The sequence below is a fragment of the Pogona vitticeps genome, chromosome 1 (genome assembly GCF_051106095.1).
Source record: "Pogona vitticeps strain Pit_001003342236 chromosome 1, PviZW2.1, whole genome shotgun sequence".
NCBI lineage: Eukaryota > Metazoa > Chordata > Lepidosauria > Squamata > Agamidae > Pogona > Pogona vitticeps.
This window is the reverse complement of record NC_135783.1, coordinates 91,436,447-91,454,318: the sequence shown is the minus strand read 5'-3', so window position 1 is coordinate 91,454,318 and position 17,872 is coordinate 91,436,447. Positions and strand designations below refer to the sequence as shown.

Below are 17,872 nucleotides of genomic sequence, written 5' to 3'. Positions count from 1 at the left end.
GCTTACAATTTAATTATACAAACTATACATTGCCCTGCGCCCGGGTACTCAGTTTACCAAGCTCAGAAGGCTGGAAGGCTGAGTCTGCTCTGAGCCAACAGTATCTGAGCTGGTTGAGACTGAACTCAGGTTATGAGCTGTCTTGACTGCAGTAGTGCAGTTTAACCACTGCGCCGTGATGCTCCTTGTGCAGAGTCAAAATGTAGTGGCTCGTTTTTGTGTGTGGCTTTAGTGGTCTAATAAAGCTATTGTGTACAAGGATGTGGAGCCTGAGACACTGGCCAAGAAGTTCTAGCGGGAGTGCCGTCTCTCCCCAAGGCATCTAAGGGAATGCAGACCCCTCCACCTCCCACTCCACCTAGAATGGTGCACCGAGGAGTAGATACCCGGGACTTAGAGTGGCGGCGACGTCTCAGAGGAGAGAAAGAGGCGGCTGAAAGAGAAAAGGAGGCTCGCCGAGCATGGTATATGGAGGAGCTGAGGAAGATGGGCTGTTACCTGGACCGTGGGCTGCCCCAATGGGAGAGATCCCCGTTTTGGGGATGGTCAGGGGATGAGGAAACCCTCCCATTATTGAGGACTGAGGGAAATGAAGAGACAACCCAAGAACCTGAACGGGTCTCGGTGGGACATAAATCTTTGAATCCCTTTGAAACTGACACTTGGGTGCCCTTGTGAGAGCAGTTGCTCCCACAAGAGAAGTTTATGACTAATCTTCATGAAGTTACTGTTCCGTTACCTGAGTTAATAAATAGAGACGATTCGTTTGATTCAAAAATGGCTCCTGGTTTATTTGAGGACAGGGAGGTCCCACGTTCCAAACCCTCACAAAGGACCACATGGCTTTGTGAACTGAAGACATCTTCCTCCAGCCAGTAGGCAATACTTTTAACTTGGCTGCAATTGACTCACCTAGTGTGTTTTATGTGCGTCACTGAGGGGATGAGGTGCTCAGTGACTGGCAGCTCTCTGTGTAACAAGTTTGGGGCTTTCTAATCCCAATCTGATGGTGCTGTCCCCATTTTGGAAGTTACTTAAACAAGGACCATGGATGTTGGGGCTTTTGTGAGTTTTCTGCACCACTCCTAGCTTTGGAATGCCCAGCCTGACAAAAATTCACATGGAGTTGAAAGCTAGCCTCTGTATGTGAGGTTTTCATGATGCATCACCCACCCTTGTTTTTAGATAATTTCACTTGTTCACTAACTGCAGAACACACTAATTTGCAGTTTATATTGCTTGGATCATCATAAAGCCCATTTTCTCTCATGTCAGTAATGACCTCTCGAGGACACTGGTGATCAGTGCTTAACACCATGGAGATAAGATTTATTTTGTGACAATGTTGCTTTTACATTTTATGTCTGGGGCTCAGTGACCTGATTTCAGTTCATTGACATTGCACTCTCTGCCAAACTGGTGAAGAATTAATTTGGAAACCTGGTACTCCCAAGAACCAAAACCTATTACTCTAAGTCTGCAGCAGTTGCTCCATAAGAACATAGCATTACTCAAAACAAGTACAAACCACTCAAACTCCCTATGATTTTAAATAGTAAAAAAGGGCGAATAACATGTTAAATTCGGGAATCAAAGCCACATAACACTAGACAACCATGTCAGTGATTAAGGAATTTCTTAAAACTGTAAAACTTCATGAAAGGAGCATAGTTATACACTACCTACTTGCAGAATGTGGGCAAAGAACATGCTATTTAGAAAAAAGGAAAACAAGTATTGGATCCTGGCAGCGAAGCCTTCGAGAAAACAAATATTCCCTGAAAGAGGAAGGAATGCATCCGTGACAAAGCCACAAAAACATAGATACCTATATCCAATATATCTGGGAGTAAGGGCAGTACAACTGTTTATAAACCACTAAATTCAAGCAATTTCTATCCCTTTCAATAGGCTTACAAGTCCAATCCAATAACACTTTAAGAAACTCACAGGATGTGTGTGTGTTTCTGTGTGTGTACAGTTTAACAATCTAATTTTTAAAATAACCATACATGTGTATGTATGTGCATGAAACAAAATATATGCATGTGCATTGGCACACACAGACATACGCTCTTATGAAAGTCATGAAATGTAAGGAACAAGCATCAACTTTCATTTGTCATGAAAACAGCAACCAGGAAAAGACAACACTAGTAAATCCAAGAAGCAAATCTGTAAAACAGCTTTCCTTACTTATGGCTAAGCTGTTTATCTTTAAGTGACACCATCTGTTTTCATAGATAATGTTTTGTGAAGTGTGAACTGGTCAACAACATGAACTAACACTGGAACTCAGTTTTATGTACATATTAAAACCATGATGACCTGGGAATAATAGAAAGTGTGCACATTTATTTGATAGCATTTCTTATACGAGCAATTCCTTTTACTGAGAATCAGAAGCTGGTCAGTGGAAAATACACTGAAATAATACATATGGAAGTAAATAACATATCATATCACATACAACACTTGTTTAAAATATTGTTAAGTTTGGTACTACTACATTCTTGGTTATCTGACCAAAATATATTTCTACTTAAATGTAATACAGGTAATATAAATAATTGTTTCAATCAAGGATAGACAGAAGAGGTTTGACATGTACCAATTTACATTGCATTGTTTGTGTAAGTCATGAAGCTGTTATATTAATTATACTGAACACCTCTCCTCTGAGCCACATCACAGCAGGCAATATGGTTGCTGATCAGCATTACAGTAGGTTATTCAACCACTTATTTCCATGGGGCTAATTTCAAAGATAAAATGAGGTCACAGAAATATGATTTCCATTTTGTTCTGTCCCAGAATCTGGATCAGTTACTCCAAAGAGACCACATTGGGTCCAATACATCTGAAGAACATAGCATCGGGAAACATTGTTTCTGTTTAATATACAGTATTGGTGCATAAGTACTTAAAGCAAAGGTGAACAAAAGTGATCTTTCACCATTGTCTGTGCTGACTAAGACTGAGAGGTGCTGCCTAACACCCATACCACTTCTGCTGTTGTTGTTTAGTTGTTGTAGGTCGATTCTCCGGCTGCAAGTCAAATCTAAATTTTGCGGCCAGAAAAGTCTGTAACTCGAAAAGTCTGTAAGTCGAGCCGTCTGTAAGTCGAGGGTCCACTGTATTGTCGAACCATCTCGTCCTCTATCGTCCCCTTCTCCTCCTGCCTTCACACTTTCCCAACACCAGGGTCTTTTCCAGGGAGTCTTCTCATGAGATGGCCAAAGTATTGGAGCCTCAGCTTCAGGATCTGTCCTTCCAGTGAGCACTCAGGGTTGATTTCCTACAAAATGGATAGGTTTATTCTCCTTGCAGTCCAGGGGACTCTCAAGAGTCTTCTCCAGCACCACCATTCAAAAGCATCAATTCTTCAGAGGTCAGCCTTCTTTAGGGTCCAGCTCTCACTTCCATACATTGCTACTGGAAAAACCATACAGTGGACCTTCTATTTGCGGAATTAATCTGTATTGGAACGGTGGCTGCAGGTCAAAAAGTATGTAGGTCGAGGATCTATTGACCTACAATGCATTGAAAACCAATTAATCTGTAACCTGCCATTTTTGTTCCATTTTGTTTTTTTTCTGGTCTGTAGGTCGATTCTCCGGCTGCAAGTCGAACCTAAATTTTGTGGCCATAGAGGTCTGTAACTCAAAAAGTCTTTAAGTCGAGGGTCCACTGTAGCTTTGACTATGCGGACCTTTGTCGGCAAGGGGATGTCTCTGCTTTTAAAGATGCTGTCTAAGTTTGTCATCGCTTTCATCCCAAGAAAAAGGTGTATTTTAATTCCGTGGCTGCTATTACCATCTACAGTGATCATGGAGCCCAAGAAATTAAAATCTGTCACTGCCTCCATATCTTCCCCTTCTATTTGCCAGGATGTGATGGGGCCAGTGGCCATGATCTTAGTTTTTTTATGTTGAGCTTCAGACCATTTTTTGTGCTCTCCTGTTTCACCCTCATTAAGAGCTTCTTTAATTCCTCCTCACCTTCTGCCATCAGAGTGGTATCATCTGCATATCTGAGGTTGCTGATATTTCCTCTGGCAATCTTAATTCTGTCTTGGAATTCATCCAGCCTTTTGCTTGATGTATTCTGCATATAAGTTAAACCAGCAGGGATACAATATACAGCCTTGTCATACTCCTTTCAAGTGGCATCTGAAGGCCTTAGGAACTGACCTCAACAGATGAGAAACCCTGACATCTAAGTGTTCAGCCTGAAGGCAGGCGTTGCATCACAGCCTCTCCCAATTTGAAGAGGCCCTTGTCCAGCAGTCCGAGGCAAAGAGGCAGTCCCGAAAGCAGCAAACTCAGGGAGCTGGACAGGGGACAGACTGTATTTGTCTTCAGTGTGGAAGGGATTATCACTCTCTAATTGGCCTTCTCAGCCACTCTAGACACTGTTCCAAGTCCTCGATACAGAGCACGTTACCATAATCTCTTGATACTGAAGAATGCCTAATCTAAGTTGTTCCATATTCAGTTTTAACTGTTGCTTCCTGTCCCCCATAGAGATTTCTCAGGAGATAGATAAGGTGGTCGGACACTCCCATTTCTTTAAGAACTTGCCATAGTTTGTTGTGGTCCACATAGTCAAAGGCTTTTGCGTAGTCAATGAAGCAGAAGTAGATGTTCTTCTGGAACTCTCTGGCTTTCTCCATAATCCAGCGCATGTTAGCAATTTGGTCTCCAGTTCCTCTGCCACTTTGAAATCCAGCTTGTACTTCTGGGAGTTCTCGGTCCACATACTGCTGAAGCCTACCTTGTATGATTTTGAGCATAACCTTGCTAGTGTGTGAAATGAGTGCAATTGTATGGTAGTTGGAGCATTCTTTGGCACTGCCCTTCTTTGGGATTGGGATGTAGACTGATCTTTTCCAATCCTCTGGCCACTGCTGAGTTTTCCAAAATTGCTGGCATACTGAGTGTAGCACCTTAACAGCGTCATCTTTTAAGATTTTAAATAGTTCAGTGCTATAGAGGTTTGTAAATTTATCAAAGCTAAGTGAAAACTTTACAGTAAACACTTCACAAACAGGAGACACTATACACTCCTAATCAGAATATATCCCACTTAGTTCAGTGGGACTTACTCCGAGGTCAGTGGGTACAAATGCAGGTTAACTATTCTATACGAATGCTTGCAGCCTGACCCTATGTATATCTGATCAGGAATCACACTTGAAATGTATACAGATCAACTACGAACTAAGTTTAATTGCTAATGGCCCAAATTTGATGAAAGAATACAGGCACCATTAATTCAGTACTACTACAATTAACAGCCCTTCAAGCACACAGTCAATTAAAAAAATCTGGTACATTTCTATTGGCCACTTGTGATCCCGTCCCTTGCCTTTAATCTCCGCTGACACTGGTTGCTTTAAAGAAGAAGTCTGTACACCGGTCTTCTAATAAAACAGGTTTATTGGCTAACAATTCTTCTGCTTCCTCAATGTTCATACTTTCCGTTTCTGGTTTTAATAACAAGTCATAACTTTTAACCTTCTCAAAATGCATCAACTCTCCTTTTAATTTTAAGGGTGAAGAACCTAAAACTCTAGGACTCCACTTGGGAGTAATGCCCAATCTATCAGGTGCAAAGTCAGTTAACACCACTGCTGGGGGTAGAAAACCCAGCCCACCTATGGCTTCCAAACCTTTTTGCCCAGATTCTGCCCCAATCTCGGTCGGGAAGAGACTGGCCCCACAGGTTTTCCCGGGGTTCTCTGTACATCTCTGTTCTCTCCTTCGAGCCTCTCTTTGTTGCCAGGCTTTATTCTCCTTTTGCCACTTTCTTTCTTCAGTCTCGCCCCAATAAGGTGGCTTTCTACATATTTGCCTTTTCCACTCTTTCTCTGCATACTCCCTTGGGACCTTGAATTCTACCCATTCCCCTGTCCAGAGGTCTTCTATTACCCTGTTTCCCTGGAAAAAAAAAGACCTAACCTGAAAATAAGCCCTAGTATGGTTTTTCAGGATTCTCGTAATATAAGTCCTACTCCAAAACTAAGCCCTAGTTAAGTGAAACCCCACCCTCCACCATTGTGCAGAAACCAGAAGATGACATGACTGTATTTGAATGCATGTAGATTGCTGTACATGGAAAAAAAATCCCCTGAAAAAAAGCCCTACTGAGGTTTTTTGGAGCAAAAATTAATATAAGACCCTGTCTTGTTATCGGGGAAACAGGGTATTTCCACTAGATCTTCCTTTTCTAATCTTTCCTCCTGCACCCAACAAACTTCTTCCTCTTCTACTTTTGTTCCCTCTCTTCTGTCCCCTCTTCTCTCTTCCCCTTCTTTTATATCTTTTTCCTTTCCTGCCAAAATGACATCCTCTAGTGTTTGTGCTTCTAAATGCTGCTCCTGCAACTCTCCCACAATGTTTGCCAACTCTTTCTCAGTCTTTCTGATGGTAGAGACAGAGGGCACACTCTGTGGAGTGACTGCCTTTGGAGGTACTCCCAACCTCACAGTACTACAGATGTAAAATAAATAAATCTTGAATTAATGTACTTATTATTTGTAACAACCTTCCAAGAACTGAAATAGTAAGCCTTCCCTACACAGAAAGCATGCACAGATCTCACAATAATAATTCAGATTTTGCCACAACCTTCCTGCATGTATAGACAATGAAAGATGTACAGTATGTACTATGGACATAATCAAGCCACAATGCAAAGAAACATGTCTGTGTATACCAAATTTATTTTCCACCACACACAAATGGATTCTTCCCTGTTTTCACTTCTGACTGTGGCTTCTCCTGCTGCATTAGGTGCTACTCCAGGTGGTCTTCTGGCTATCACAAAATGTGTTTCAAGGACATAAGAATTTGAGGTGCATCTTGGATCCCGCTCGGGACCGGCAAGCTATTCATGCTGTCATTTTCAGTGAAGGAAGCAAGTTAACATTTGCTGCCGCCTTCTGGCCATTCTTGAAGAACATACCCAAGCTGTTCATTATTTCAAATTTTGAGTCTGCATACAATGGAAATGCTTGCAAGTCTGGGGGAGGGGGGAAACCCATTTTGCACCCAGCACTCATTCATAATGTGCTTCAGTGCAAACCTAGAGGCAGTGCACAGATAGTGTAGTCCATCAGACCTCAGGGAGCCTTGAGAGATAGTGGCAGTTCTAGATGAGTACTATTCATAAAAAGTACTGTTGTCTAAACAGAAACATTGGCATCAAACAGACATGGTCATATTAGGCCATACCAAGGGCAGAGACACAGGTGGATAGCAATCAGATTCAAAGTATCAAAGTATGGCCCAGCTTTTATTCAGATCCTTGTGAAAGCCCAAGTATTGCAAAACAACAATTGGGATAGTTGTGTTGGCACAAAACAAATTCATAATAAAGTTAACTGTATTAGGCCATCTGGAAGGCACAAAACATGTGCAAGTGCACCAAACAATTGCAAGCTTTCAAGAGAACACTCTCTGTTAGGCGGGGTGGGGGGATGGGGAAGGGAGACAGGGAAGGCTGGATTTTAAATCCATACTGTCCACATGTATTTACAGAAATAATGCCAGAGGGTTGCTTCAGACAATGAACAGGTAAAACCCTCTCAGAAGTGGAAAGTTACACAGTTCTGGCCTTTGGTATTCCCCCTGTGAACTCAAAGCTGCATCCATGTTGTCTGACTGTACAGTCCCTTCAGTCAGTGACAAACAAAAGACACAAAGCAGACTTTACACAGTCCACGCTGGAGCTATTTCCAAAACATGCCCATGGTGGCTGGGGGATTAGGATAGCTGCAGTCAAAAAAAGTAATAATCTCAAATTATTTTATACACAGGGTGAGATGGTAGAAAGTGGTTGACTCAGGTAACAAAGGGAGATGCTCTTCTCCAAGTGGCCCTCTTAGGAGTCAGACTAGCAATGATTCTGTGACTTTCAAGAACGCAGATGAGATAGCAATACCTCTACAGGGATGTTGCATCCCATTTGCTTGAATCCAGACCTGGAAGCTGTACTTGTAACCATGTTGTTAACACTTTCTTGGGCCACTGTGCTGTAGACCAACAGATCAGCCATTTTGCTTTCTCAGTACATAGGACCAAGACGCATAATGATGTTAGATGCCCTTCAGGAAAAGTAAAGGGCTTAAGGATTTCAACCAAAATAAAGAGGTTTAATTTACAAATGTATGCTTAGTGCATTACTGTGCAACTTGCTTATAAATAAATGTTTCCAGTCAATGAATGGCTTAAACTACATATTACAACTAGTTTTATTTACAGGCTAATAAAAAAATCAGGCTCAGCATGAATGGAGTATGTTTCAACATTTTTGCATCACATATATGCCTAAATAACACCAAAAAGTACTTGCAAAGATTGTACAACAAATATAGATATTACATAGGCCAATCATATGTTCAGCCTCATGTTTCATCAAGATTCAGCTGTTGAGTTAAATCATGTGAAGTCTAATTTTCCGGCACTGCAAGCATCTTAGTTACCATCATAGCTTGTTACCTTTCAAAGCTGCAAGGTGTCCAGATGGTTTAATGGTTGCTAAATAACACACTGCTGAATGCTGAAAATGCAAAATATAGATACAGTTGCATGAGAAATTATAAAAAATTAATGCAGGAAGTCATATTCACTTATTTTGGAAACTTCTTTAACTCATCCAAGCCTTAGAAGCATCAGGAGTAATATTTTAGCTACCGGTAAAAGAACGGGGTGAGCAGAGAGGATACAGATATTACAAATCATACCCCACAAGACAAATATTTGACCACTGCCAGTCTGACAGTCCCATGTGGATCAAGTGCAGATCAAGTGCCAGTGCAATCACAGCTATTCACAATAGCATCAATACAAAACTGTGAAAGTTTTGAGCTCCACTGACCAGAAAAATCATAGATATATGCATTTAGCTTTCTATCCTCTTTGTCAGTGCTGATGACAGCTTCAAGGACTTGCTTGTAGCAACACTGTCCCACAGAGGGGGAAAAAAGTTCCGATAAAAAGGACTGAATAAAAGCTTGTTTTTAATAAACAGTGATGTATAAATGCAATGCAGGTGAAACTGACTTTTGCATCCTTCACTTGAGACAGAACAGGCATTAAGGAAGTTGCTGTTGCTACCAAATTCAGAGGGGAATGCCAAACCACACTCTTTGTGTTGTCATGTTTTTTATACTGCCAGTGGCGAGTCCTGCTAACTGCACGCAGGTTCAACAGGCAAGCAAGAGGTCTAAAAATTCTTAGAGCTTATCCATGATAAGGAACCCCTATAATTTTCATGCTTGGCATGGAAAACATGAAAATCACAGCGGAGGTGGGAACAGGCCCTCCCCTTTAAGCATGTTCACAGCATCACCTTTAGTAACAAGCAAGTAGGGCTTAGAGAACATGAAGGAGAACAAGCTTCTGGGGGATGTTCTTTTACATATAATGTATATGCAGAATCTGTGGAGAGCTGTTCCAATCAAGACTTGAATCTTTCCTTGAACAGAATAAAATTCAACGAGCTGAGAACGAACACCAGCTAGAGAGACCAATGGAAGAGTTCATTCTAAAGGTGGTGGTAAAGGTACTTTGATAATCTCTTCTCCACATGAAGAGGACAGTACAAGAGTAGTGTCCTTCTATGACAGCAGTATTTCAGTTATCACTCCAGAGATCCATCCAGGAGCATGAGCAGGCAAGGCAGCACTTACACTGGGGAAGGGGATGAGCACCCAAGCATACAGGATCTCCTCATGAGCCTGGACTGCACTTCAGACATGCGCACATTCAGGACCTAAGTCTGAAGCAAGCATCAAAATACATTTGCCTGAGCTGAAGACAGACAGGGACAGTAACAGCAGTGCTTCTGTGTGCCCCACCTCCCTGGCCCCTTAAGCCCAGCAGAGTTCATGCTGTTTCCTCTATCAAAGCCCAACATGCAGCAATTGTTTCCTTGCTGGGAAAGCATAGTACACAATGAATGTTTTTTTCAAGATATATTGGAGGATAGCACATACTTAATGGCTTCAGGTGGCAGACAAAAACAAAAACCTTTCTGAGCCACAGAAAACATGTCCTTTCTGGTGTGTCACTACTTCATTCAAATCTTTAGAGACAATTCCATGGTTAAGATTACTTTAATATACAATATTAAAGAAGCATGTATAAAAATGTATTGCAAATGAAATAACAGTTCCAAGAGCAAGTGAGTCTAATGACACACAAAAATCATTTTATGAGCAACAGTTAAAAGAATTTATAAATAGCAAAATCTCTGCATAAAGTATTTACATTTTAAAGATCTCTCTATAAACATATATATAGTGCAGCTAGATGAGACAAGTTTAACTGTGCTCTACAACACAACATTTTAAACATTAAACATTAGGTTAACTGACAATACAATAAAGGCTTTTTACTCTCTCCAAATATACATTCTATAGAAAAAAACACAAAGTTTCATTTTACATTATTTCCACTCTCAAAATACATCTTTACATATTATAGGTTGATGCCCTGCCTCGCAGTGAATGGAGAGCAGGCATTTCATGCTTTATCCTGTAATAATAATAAATGATATCACATGTTCTTAAACTGCTGCATATGGAAATGGTGCATTCTAGTAAGATACATGTATGTGTGTATATGTGTGTATATACTTACTTATACACACACGCACATACACAAAGCAGTAGATGAACTTATCCAAGACCACCATCTCAGCGTCAATGCATTCAAAAATGCCTTGGGCCCACAAATGTATAACTATTTCACAATATTTAGGATTCTTTAAGAATATCTTATAAGTACTAGGACCATTGTAGTTTTAACACATTTGGTGCCTGATTCTGCACAGTCCTATACTGAATGCAACTGTTTCTCATTCATTTAAGGCCAAGTCTTATGGCCCTTTTAATATAGCAATGTATGAGTCACTGACAGCAAGGCAGGAATTACATTTATGGCTGGAATGAATAACTGCTGCCCCACAATTATAGCTGGAGAATTTCTCCCACAATGGCTCTAACTGCAGGGACTGCCAAAGGTCTTAATAGGTTCCTAGCAGATGATAGCACTATGTCATTACATTCTTGTTCCGAGAGACTAGTAGTTCTCTGTTAATGATAAGACTAGACCCTACAGGCAACTGGCATCGCATACAATTAGTGCCACTGGCAGGAGTTTTAAACCAGTAAATTGTGCTGTCAGTTTTTTTCAAAAAGTAGGTGAAATAGTGGGAGGATTAATCTTGTGATGAAACTGTTGGATAGCTATTTAGCCATGGATTCAGGATACACAATGACCATCTTCAGATATTCTTTTTGAGGGCTAAACCCACACAATCCAAACAGGGGCATCTTCCTCTTGGCCCATCTGTCATCATTCTGCTCACAGAAAAAAGCAATAGGCCTGAAGAAGAAAGTCCTCAAGTCCTGCGAGCTCTCCAAGAAAGCCAGAACCAGAAACCAGTGCTCTGGCCTGTGTGGAAACCCTCCAGGGTTAAAAGAATCTCCCAACTTCCGAGCCCTCGCTTTTTAATGAAAGGCAGAAGCCGGCACAACCCCTTCCTGCAAACTGGTATAAGCTTTAAAAAGAATGTCCAGTAGTCATCATTTCCAGTAGGGCCCTTCCCCCATCTTATCATGCTGGAAAAGTTATGGGAGAAGTAAAAAAAAAAGTGCCTTTATAAGTGCTTATGAAGAATATTCCCTGTGAATTACCACTAAGAATTTATTCAAAAAGGCATTTATACCTCAACGCCAGCAACTTTTCCAGTCACCCACAGGTGGAAAAGCCACATGAGGAGCTCCAATGCTACCAGACTTAGCATGAGCCTCATGTTTGCAGACTTTCTGAAGTCCAAGTCCACTAAGCTCTTTAAAACAACATTACATATGACAGCACTAATGCACTATGCAATGGGAAAGACAGGTATTAGAATGTAACATACCTCAGCTTGGACAAAATGGTACACACCCAATCATACCAACTGTATGTTAAGCTGATACAACACTTGAGGGCAGACTTAATTCCAGCAGCTAATTTTACACTTATTGTTGCATTTAAAAATTAAGTATTCTTTTTTCAATATTCCTGGAGAATACATCAAATCCAGCATTGATTGGCAATAAAATTAAAGGAGATATATGAGACACCCATCTCCTTAATAGATTACAAAGACCCAATCCAGAGATTTAACTCACAATTTTTACTAAACACGTTGCATATGTATGTTTAATACAAAACACTTACTGTCTTCTGTGAAAATCTGAAATGACTTTTTGCTGTTCACCTTTTTTGCAAAGTGTATTTTAAAACAACTAGCTAGGTAGGCATACATTACTGAACAGCTCCCCTCCCCCTTTCCATATGATATTTGAAGGCTATTTCACTAGCAAACGAATGGGATGCTTTGATGCTGCTATTTGTCAGAGGAATCAAGTGTTCATGTTCTTCACTGTCATTCTGGACCTTGCATCACAAACATCATCCAAAGTTAAAGAAAAGAAAATCATTTGGAAACAACATGCTTTGGTGTTTACAGTTCATGGAAATTCGCCTGACATGCAATATCTTAGAAAAGTGGGAAATTTACACATTTAGAGTTGCTCATAATGAAGCCCTGAGGTAACCAAAAGATTAGGGTTATTTTTCCAGGCAATACTAACACAGCTTCCTTTTACCTTTTAGCAGTCCTTCTTTGCATCTCTCTATGACAGTTATACCATGGAACAAAACAGTCTACACAACTCATTTTGTGGAAAAGATTGATCCCACTGATGAATTGGGAGGTTGGGATTTTAAGCTAAGCTCTCAGCAGAATGTGCTAGTTTAGATACAGTCTCTTCAGTTTCCACAGAATTTCCTAGATCTCCATTTTCATGACCATCAATACTTGCTTTCTTATCAAACACTGCAAAGGAGGGAAAAAAGTGTTTAACCCACAGTAGAATCTTAAAATTTGCAAACAGGCTCATATCACGTATCTGCTTACAAAGAAAAATATGTGAGAACCCCATCTACATGGGGTGAAGGGTGCTAAGGGTGTAGCAACAGACATGTTTTCTCACTACCTCCCTAGCAAGACTTTTGAAATGATTTTTGTGAAGCTCCATGCAAACTAGACAATCCTAACCAGAAAAGCAAAAGGGCACTGATACAGCACAGAAGCAGCCCCATGGCATGAGGGTGAGAGGTGCCAAGGGCTGGAGAGAAAGTCAGCATTTTTGCTATCAGCTTAGGTAACATTCAGCTATCTTGAACATGTTATTCGAGATGGGCACAAACCTCGATTTGGAAGTCCATACCGGTTCATATGTGCACCACCACATAGTAGTTAAGCCAGATCCCTGACTCACGAGCCGGCAGGCGCTCATCTCCTCCTCCTCTTTATTTTATTTTATTTATTTATTTAATTAATTTATATGCCGCCCACTCTACCCAGAGGTCTCTGGGCAGCTTACAACAATTAAAATTCAATACAATGAGAGATAAAATGATTAAAATCCAATTAAAATCCAATTAAAATTGCCATCAGGACCCACAGTTGATATTATTTCAATTTAAAGCCTTCTGGAACAGGAAGGTTTTGACCTGGCGCCGAAATGTCATCAACGCTGGCGCCAGACGAATTTCAGTCGGGAGGGCATTCCATAGTCTGGGGGCAGCAGCCGAGAAGGCCCTCTTCAGCAGTTCGACCAGTCTCCGACAGGAGCATGGGCATCTGTGTCCCACCTTCTTGGCTGGTCGCCCACTCAGACAAGGAGGCAGGATAGGCAAACACGTGCTCTTGCCAGGGACTGGTCAAACAGCCTAAGAAGAGGAAGAGAGGAGTGCACTCTGACTAATGTGTGGGTTGTTGGCTGGGTAAGGTGAAGGAAGGAATGCACAACTCTTGTCACACATACAAACTGGCGTGAACCTCTGAACTGAGGTTCATGCCAACCTCTAGTTGTTATTCACAACACAAGTGACACATCAAGAAGAGAGAACAAGTGCAGTACATAATAAAGCAGACAAGCACACCATTTGTCAAAGGGGGGGCGCAAAATCAAGACAGAATGTGCCTGTTGAAACTACAGGAAAGCATGTGAATACCATGATAGAGCAGCAAAAGAAAAATGGTCACTGGCATCCTGGTCCTAAACATCTGAATCATAATATTTACCAAGGATACGAACGCTTAACTTTGGGCTTGAGGTGGCAAAACTACTGGCACAATTCAGAAAACCCTAATGGAGGGCACTATGTAACATTTGCTCAGAAATGTATGTGAAAATGGCAGCAGTTAACTAAACTGAATTATAAAAGCATTTATTTTAAAAAACCTTAAATGTATGCTATAAACGGCATTACCCTGCAAAGGCTTGACATCTCCACTTCCATCTTTTCGACAAGAAGCAGAGTTTCCTCCTTCCTCCAATTCATCAAGATACAAACGATAACGATGCCCACTCTCATCTTCATATTCTACATTTTCATCATCTGAGTCTACTTCTGGAGCAACATATACAACTTCAAATTCAATTTCTCCTCTCTGAAACAAAAGAATGAAGATCATCTTAATTCCAGCTTGACAAGCAAAGCAATGTGATCAGAATAATCCATATAACATGATAATACAGTACAATTTAACAAGCACCTAGGCAACTGCCATAAATTCTCAAGTCAGGGGCTTCATTGGCAATTATAGTGAGCAAGCTCAGCAGGAACAAGGAAGCCCACAAAGCTTGGAGGAAGCAGTTCACCAACAGAAGAACATGATGCTCATCTGTCATTTTGAAGCTCATTCACCTCTTCCACAGCTTCTCTTTTGCTGAAGTTGGAAAATAACAAGCAATGTGACATGTTTTGAGAAGAAGGAATGTTGTAGTAAAACAACAAAGAGTCTCATGGAACCTGAACAATTTTTTATTTACTTGTGAACAGCAGCCCACTTCATCAGATGCACATAATGTAGCTTCAGGTATTTATAAATATTCCTGGTGACCTGTAAGGTACCAGCAAAAGCTAACACTAACTATAATAAAGTCTTGTGACACCGCTTCATAACTATTAATGGACCACTATTAAACCATTGCCTGTTGATTTATTCTGAATTTTCAGTCCTCCAAATTTCCATGTGTGTAAGAATCTCCCAACTGAGACAACATTCCATGCATCTGATGAAATTGGTTCCACAAAAACCCATATGAAATAGAAATGTTTAGTCTAAATACAAGAATATATGTTTTACAAAGGTGAGAATTCTATTGAGTTTTACTGGGAAGGTAAGGCTAATCACACAACTGGTCTTCAAATTTTTCATGTGCTCTGTGTCACACAACTGGTTATGCAATCAATTGTGCATGCACATATGATGGACACCCGAAAATTAGTGTATATCACTTGTGCCACTACCCTTATGTGTACTGTAAAATCCAACATTATTTACACCGAGATGGGTAACAGTAAAGTAACAAAAGTTCATAGAATACCTCCTCCCTTAAAAAAAACTTGAATCCCATGGCAAGGGATGTTACACAGTCTCTATCGTGCATATTCTCTCAGAATTTCTGACACAAGAAGGCATCTGGAAATGAGGCCTTTCAAATGCTGGGTCAACCTCTCAAAGAAAAGTGAATTCAAAAAACATCGCCATTTCCCCCTTCTGGCAGGCTTTTTATGTGACCAATTCAACATTGGTAGCAAAATCAGGTAAGTGAATGCACAAAGGACAGTTCACCAGAAAGCAGTAATTGTTGCATTAGTGTCTTTGAACATGCAAATACCTGCAACAGGATCCTGACCTGTAAATCAATGTTAAAAAAAAATACTTTGGAGAATTACCTCAAAGGAAGAAAAAGTCACTGAATGCACACATGCATACTAACCAGTCCAATATTAATGGATACAAAAAAATTACCTGCTGGGAAAGAATGGTGACTGCTTCTTTATGTTTGGCATCCCTCAAATTAACTCCATTTACTGCCAGGATGGCATCTCCAACGTGCAGACCTCCACAACGGTCAGCAGGCTGACCAGGGTGAATTTCAGAGATTAAGATGGGAACGCCATGTTCCTTTCCACCCTATCATAGCAACATTCAACAAGTTAGAGGATTCAAAATTTTCAGAAAATTCTACCACATAACTTTATCACATGCATGCAGAGAATATATTTCTCACATCACCTTTTAAAAGGATGCAAATTAATTACAACCAAGCAAACACTATGAAAAAAACATTTGCTATTTTATGTATTTCACCCTTTTGTAGAGTGGTAACCATGAAGTATTATATACAGAAGTACAATGAAAATAATTCAAGGTTTTCTAGTGGTTTTTGCAAGTATACAAAGTTAATGTGGCACAATGTGATAAACAAGAAATAATGAAGAAAATGTAATGTGAACATATACTGAATCCTAAGACAAGAAATAGGAGAAAAAAATTCAAATATTACGGTAATTGAAATGCCCAGTCCTTCATGATCTTCTTTAACCAAGAGTACTTTTCGGATTGGACCAACACCTTGGGTCTTCTTTAGGGAATCTGGATTCTAGTTTTTAAAAATTATGCACAATTATGAAAAAAAGATTTTGCAAGATTGCCAGAAGTATCACAGGAAAGCAAGACTTACTATTACATTATTGCCACATCTCTTCTCTTGGCTTGACGCTCTTGTCCATCCACCCAAGTCTGTTCTTAAGAGTTTAGAAAGTACTTCTCTAATTACAGTGATGCCTCGCAAGACGAAATTAATTCGTTCCACGAGTCATGTATTGCGAAAATTTCATCTTGCGAAGCGTGGTATTTTATTTATTTATTTATTTTATTTGTACCCCGCCTATAGGGTCAATACAACCACTGTAGGCGGCTCTAGGTGGTACTAGCGGTTGTGCAATTTTAAACAAACCAAAAAGGGGGGGGGAATTTTCTTGTGAAGCACGGCCATAGAAAAATTCACCTTGCAAGTCACCAAAAAAATCACAAAACGCTTTTGTCTTGCGAGTTTTTCGTTGTGTGAGGCATTCGTCTTGCGAGGCATCATTGTACCATGATTACAAGCAAAAGATACAAGATGCTGACACCATTTTTAAAAATGAGGAAATTGCCTGTTTTCTATGTAGATATGTGAATCTTAATGCTATCCAAAGCCTATAGCTATTATGCTACTAGCAATGCTTTGTAGTGTAATAGCTAGCAGGGCTTTAAAGATAAGCAGACCTAAGAAATCAAGCAAGGAAAACTTTTCCTACAACATCAGCAAGGGCTCAGGGATAAGGGGTTGGTTCCCGGCCACACTCTTTGGAAGAGGATTAGGGTCTGGAGTCAGTCCCCTCCCATCTCTCCTATCCTAGTCTGAGTCCCACAACTATATTTTAACTGGAAGTTTTCTAAGTCACTACAGGGGGCCAGTTTCAGGTACAGGTGGTTACAAATAAATTTGATGTGAACAATGTCATGCCTTATACATGAAGGACTTTTGTGAAGAGCATACAATGGGGAAGAACATTTGTACTATCCATAGTTCCTTGAAGGCAAGATACAGCATCACTTCTATTATAAATAAGGGTAATTGGTACGTATGTTGCACACAAAAATGTGACAAAGAAAATGCCTGACTAACATTCTCATGCCTATAAAATACACAGATACTGAAAGGGAACTATTCTGAAAACATGGCATTTATTATGAACATCTCAGGATGCTAGCAGTGGATAAATATTATTTTGCATTTTTGTGCTGGGTAAGTTTCACTAACCTGTGGTTAAACCGCAAAGCCTCTGGGCTGCAAGGTCATAAGACCAGCAGTTCAAATTCACACAATGGAGTGAGCTCCCATCACTACTCCCAGCTCCTGCCAACCTATCCGTTCGAAAGTATGTAAATGCGAGTAGATAAA

The 17,872-nt window shown here is 40.4% G+C and overlaps 1 protein-coding gene across 2 annotated transcripts in view; it reads right to left on the bottom strand.

Annotated features, from left to right (window-relative positions):
• Positions 1 to 8,239: 8,239 nt before the first annotated feature.
• GOPC (golgi associated PDZ and coiled-coil motif containing) overlaps positions 8,240 to 17,872 on the bottom strand; it is a 23,387-nt gene continuing 13,754 nt past the window's right edge. For both annotated transcript variants that reach the window (XM_072997466.2, XM_020802163.3), the window contains 4 exons: positions 16,430 to 16,525; positions 15,892 to 16,056; positions 14,343 to 14,523; positions 8,240 to 12,900 (listed from right to left, as the gene is read on the bottom strand). In XM_072997466.2, coding sequence (XP_072853567.2) covers positions 12,788 to 12,900; positions 14,343 to 14,523; positions 15,892 to 16,056; positions 16,430 to 16,525 — 555 coding nt within the window. In that variant the 3' untranslated portion in view covers positions 8,240 to 12,787. The remainder of the gene's footprint in view (positions 12,901 to 14,342; positions 14,524 to 15,891; positions 16,057 to 16,429; positions 16,526 to 17,872) is intronic.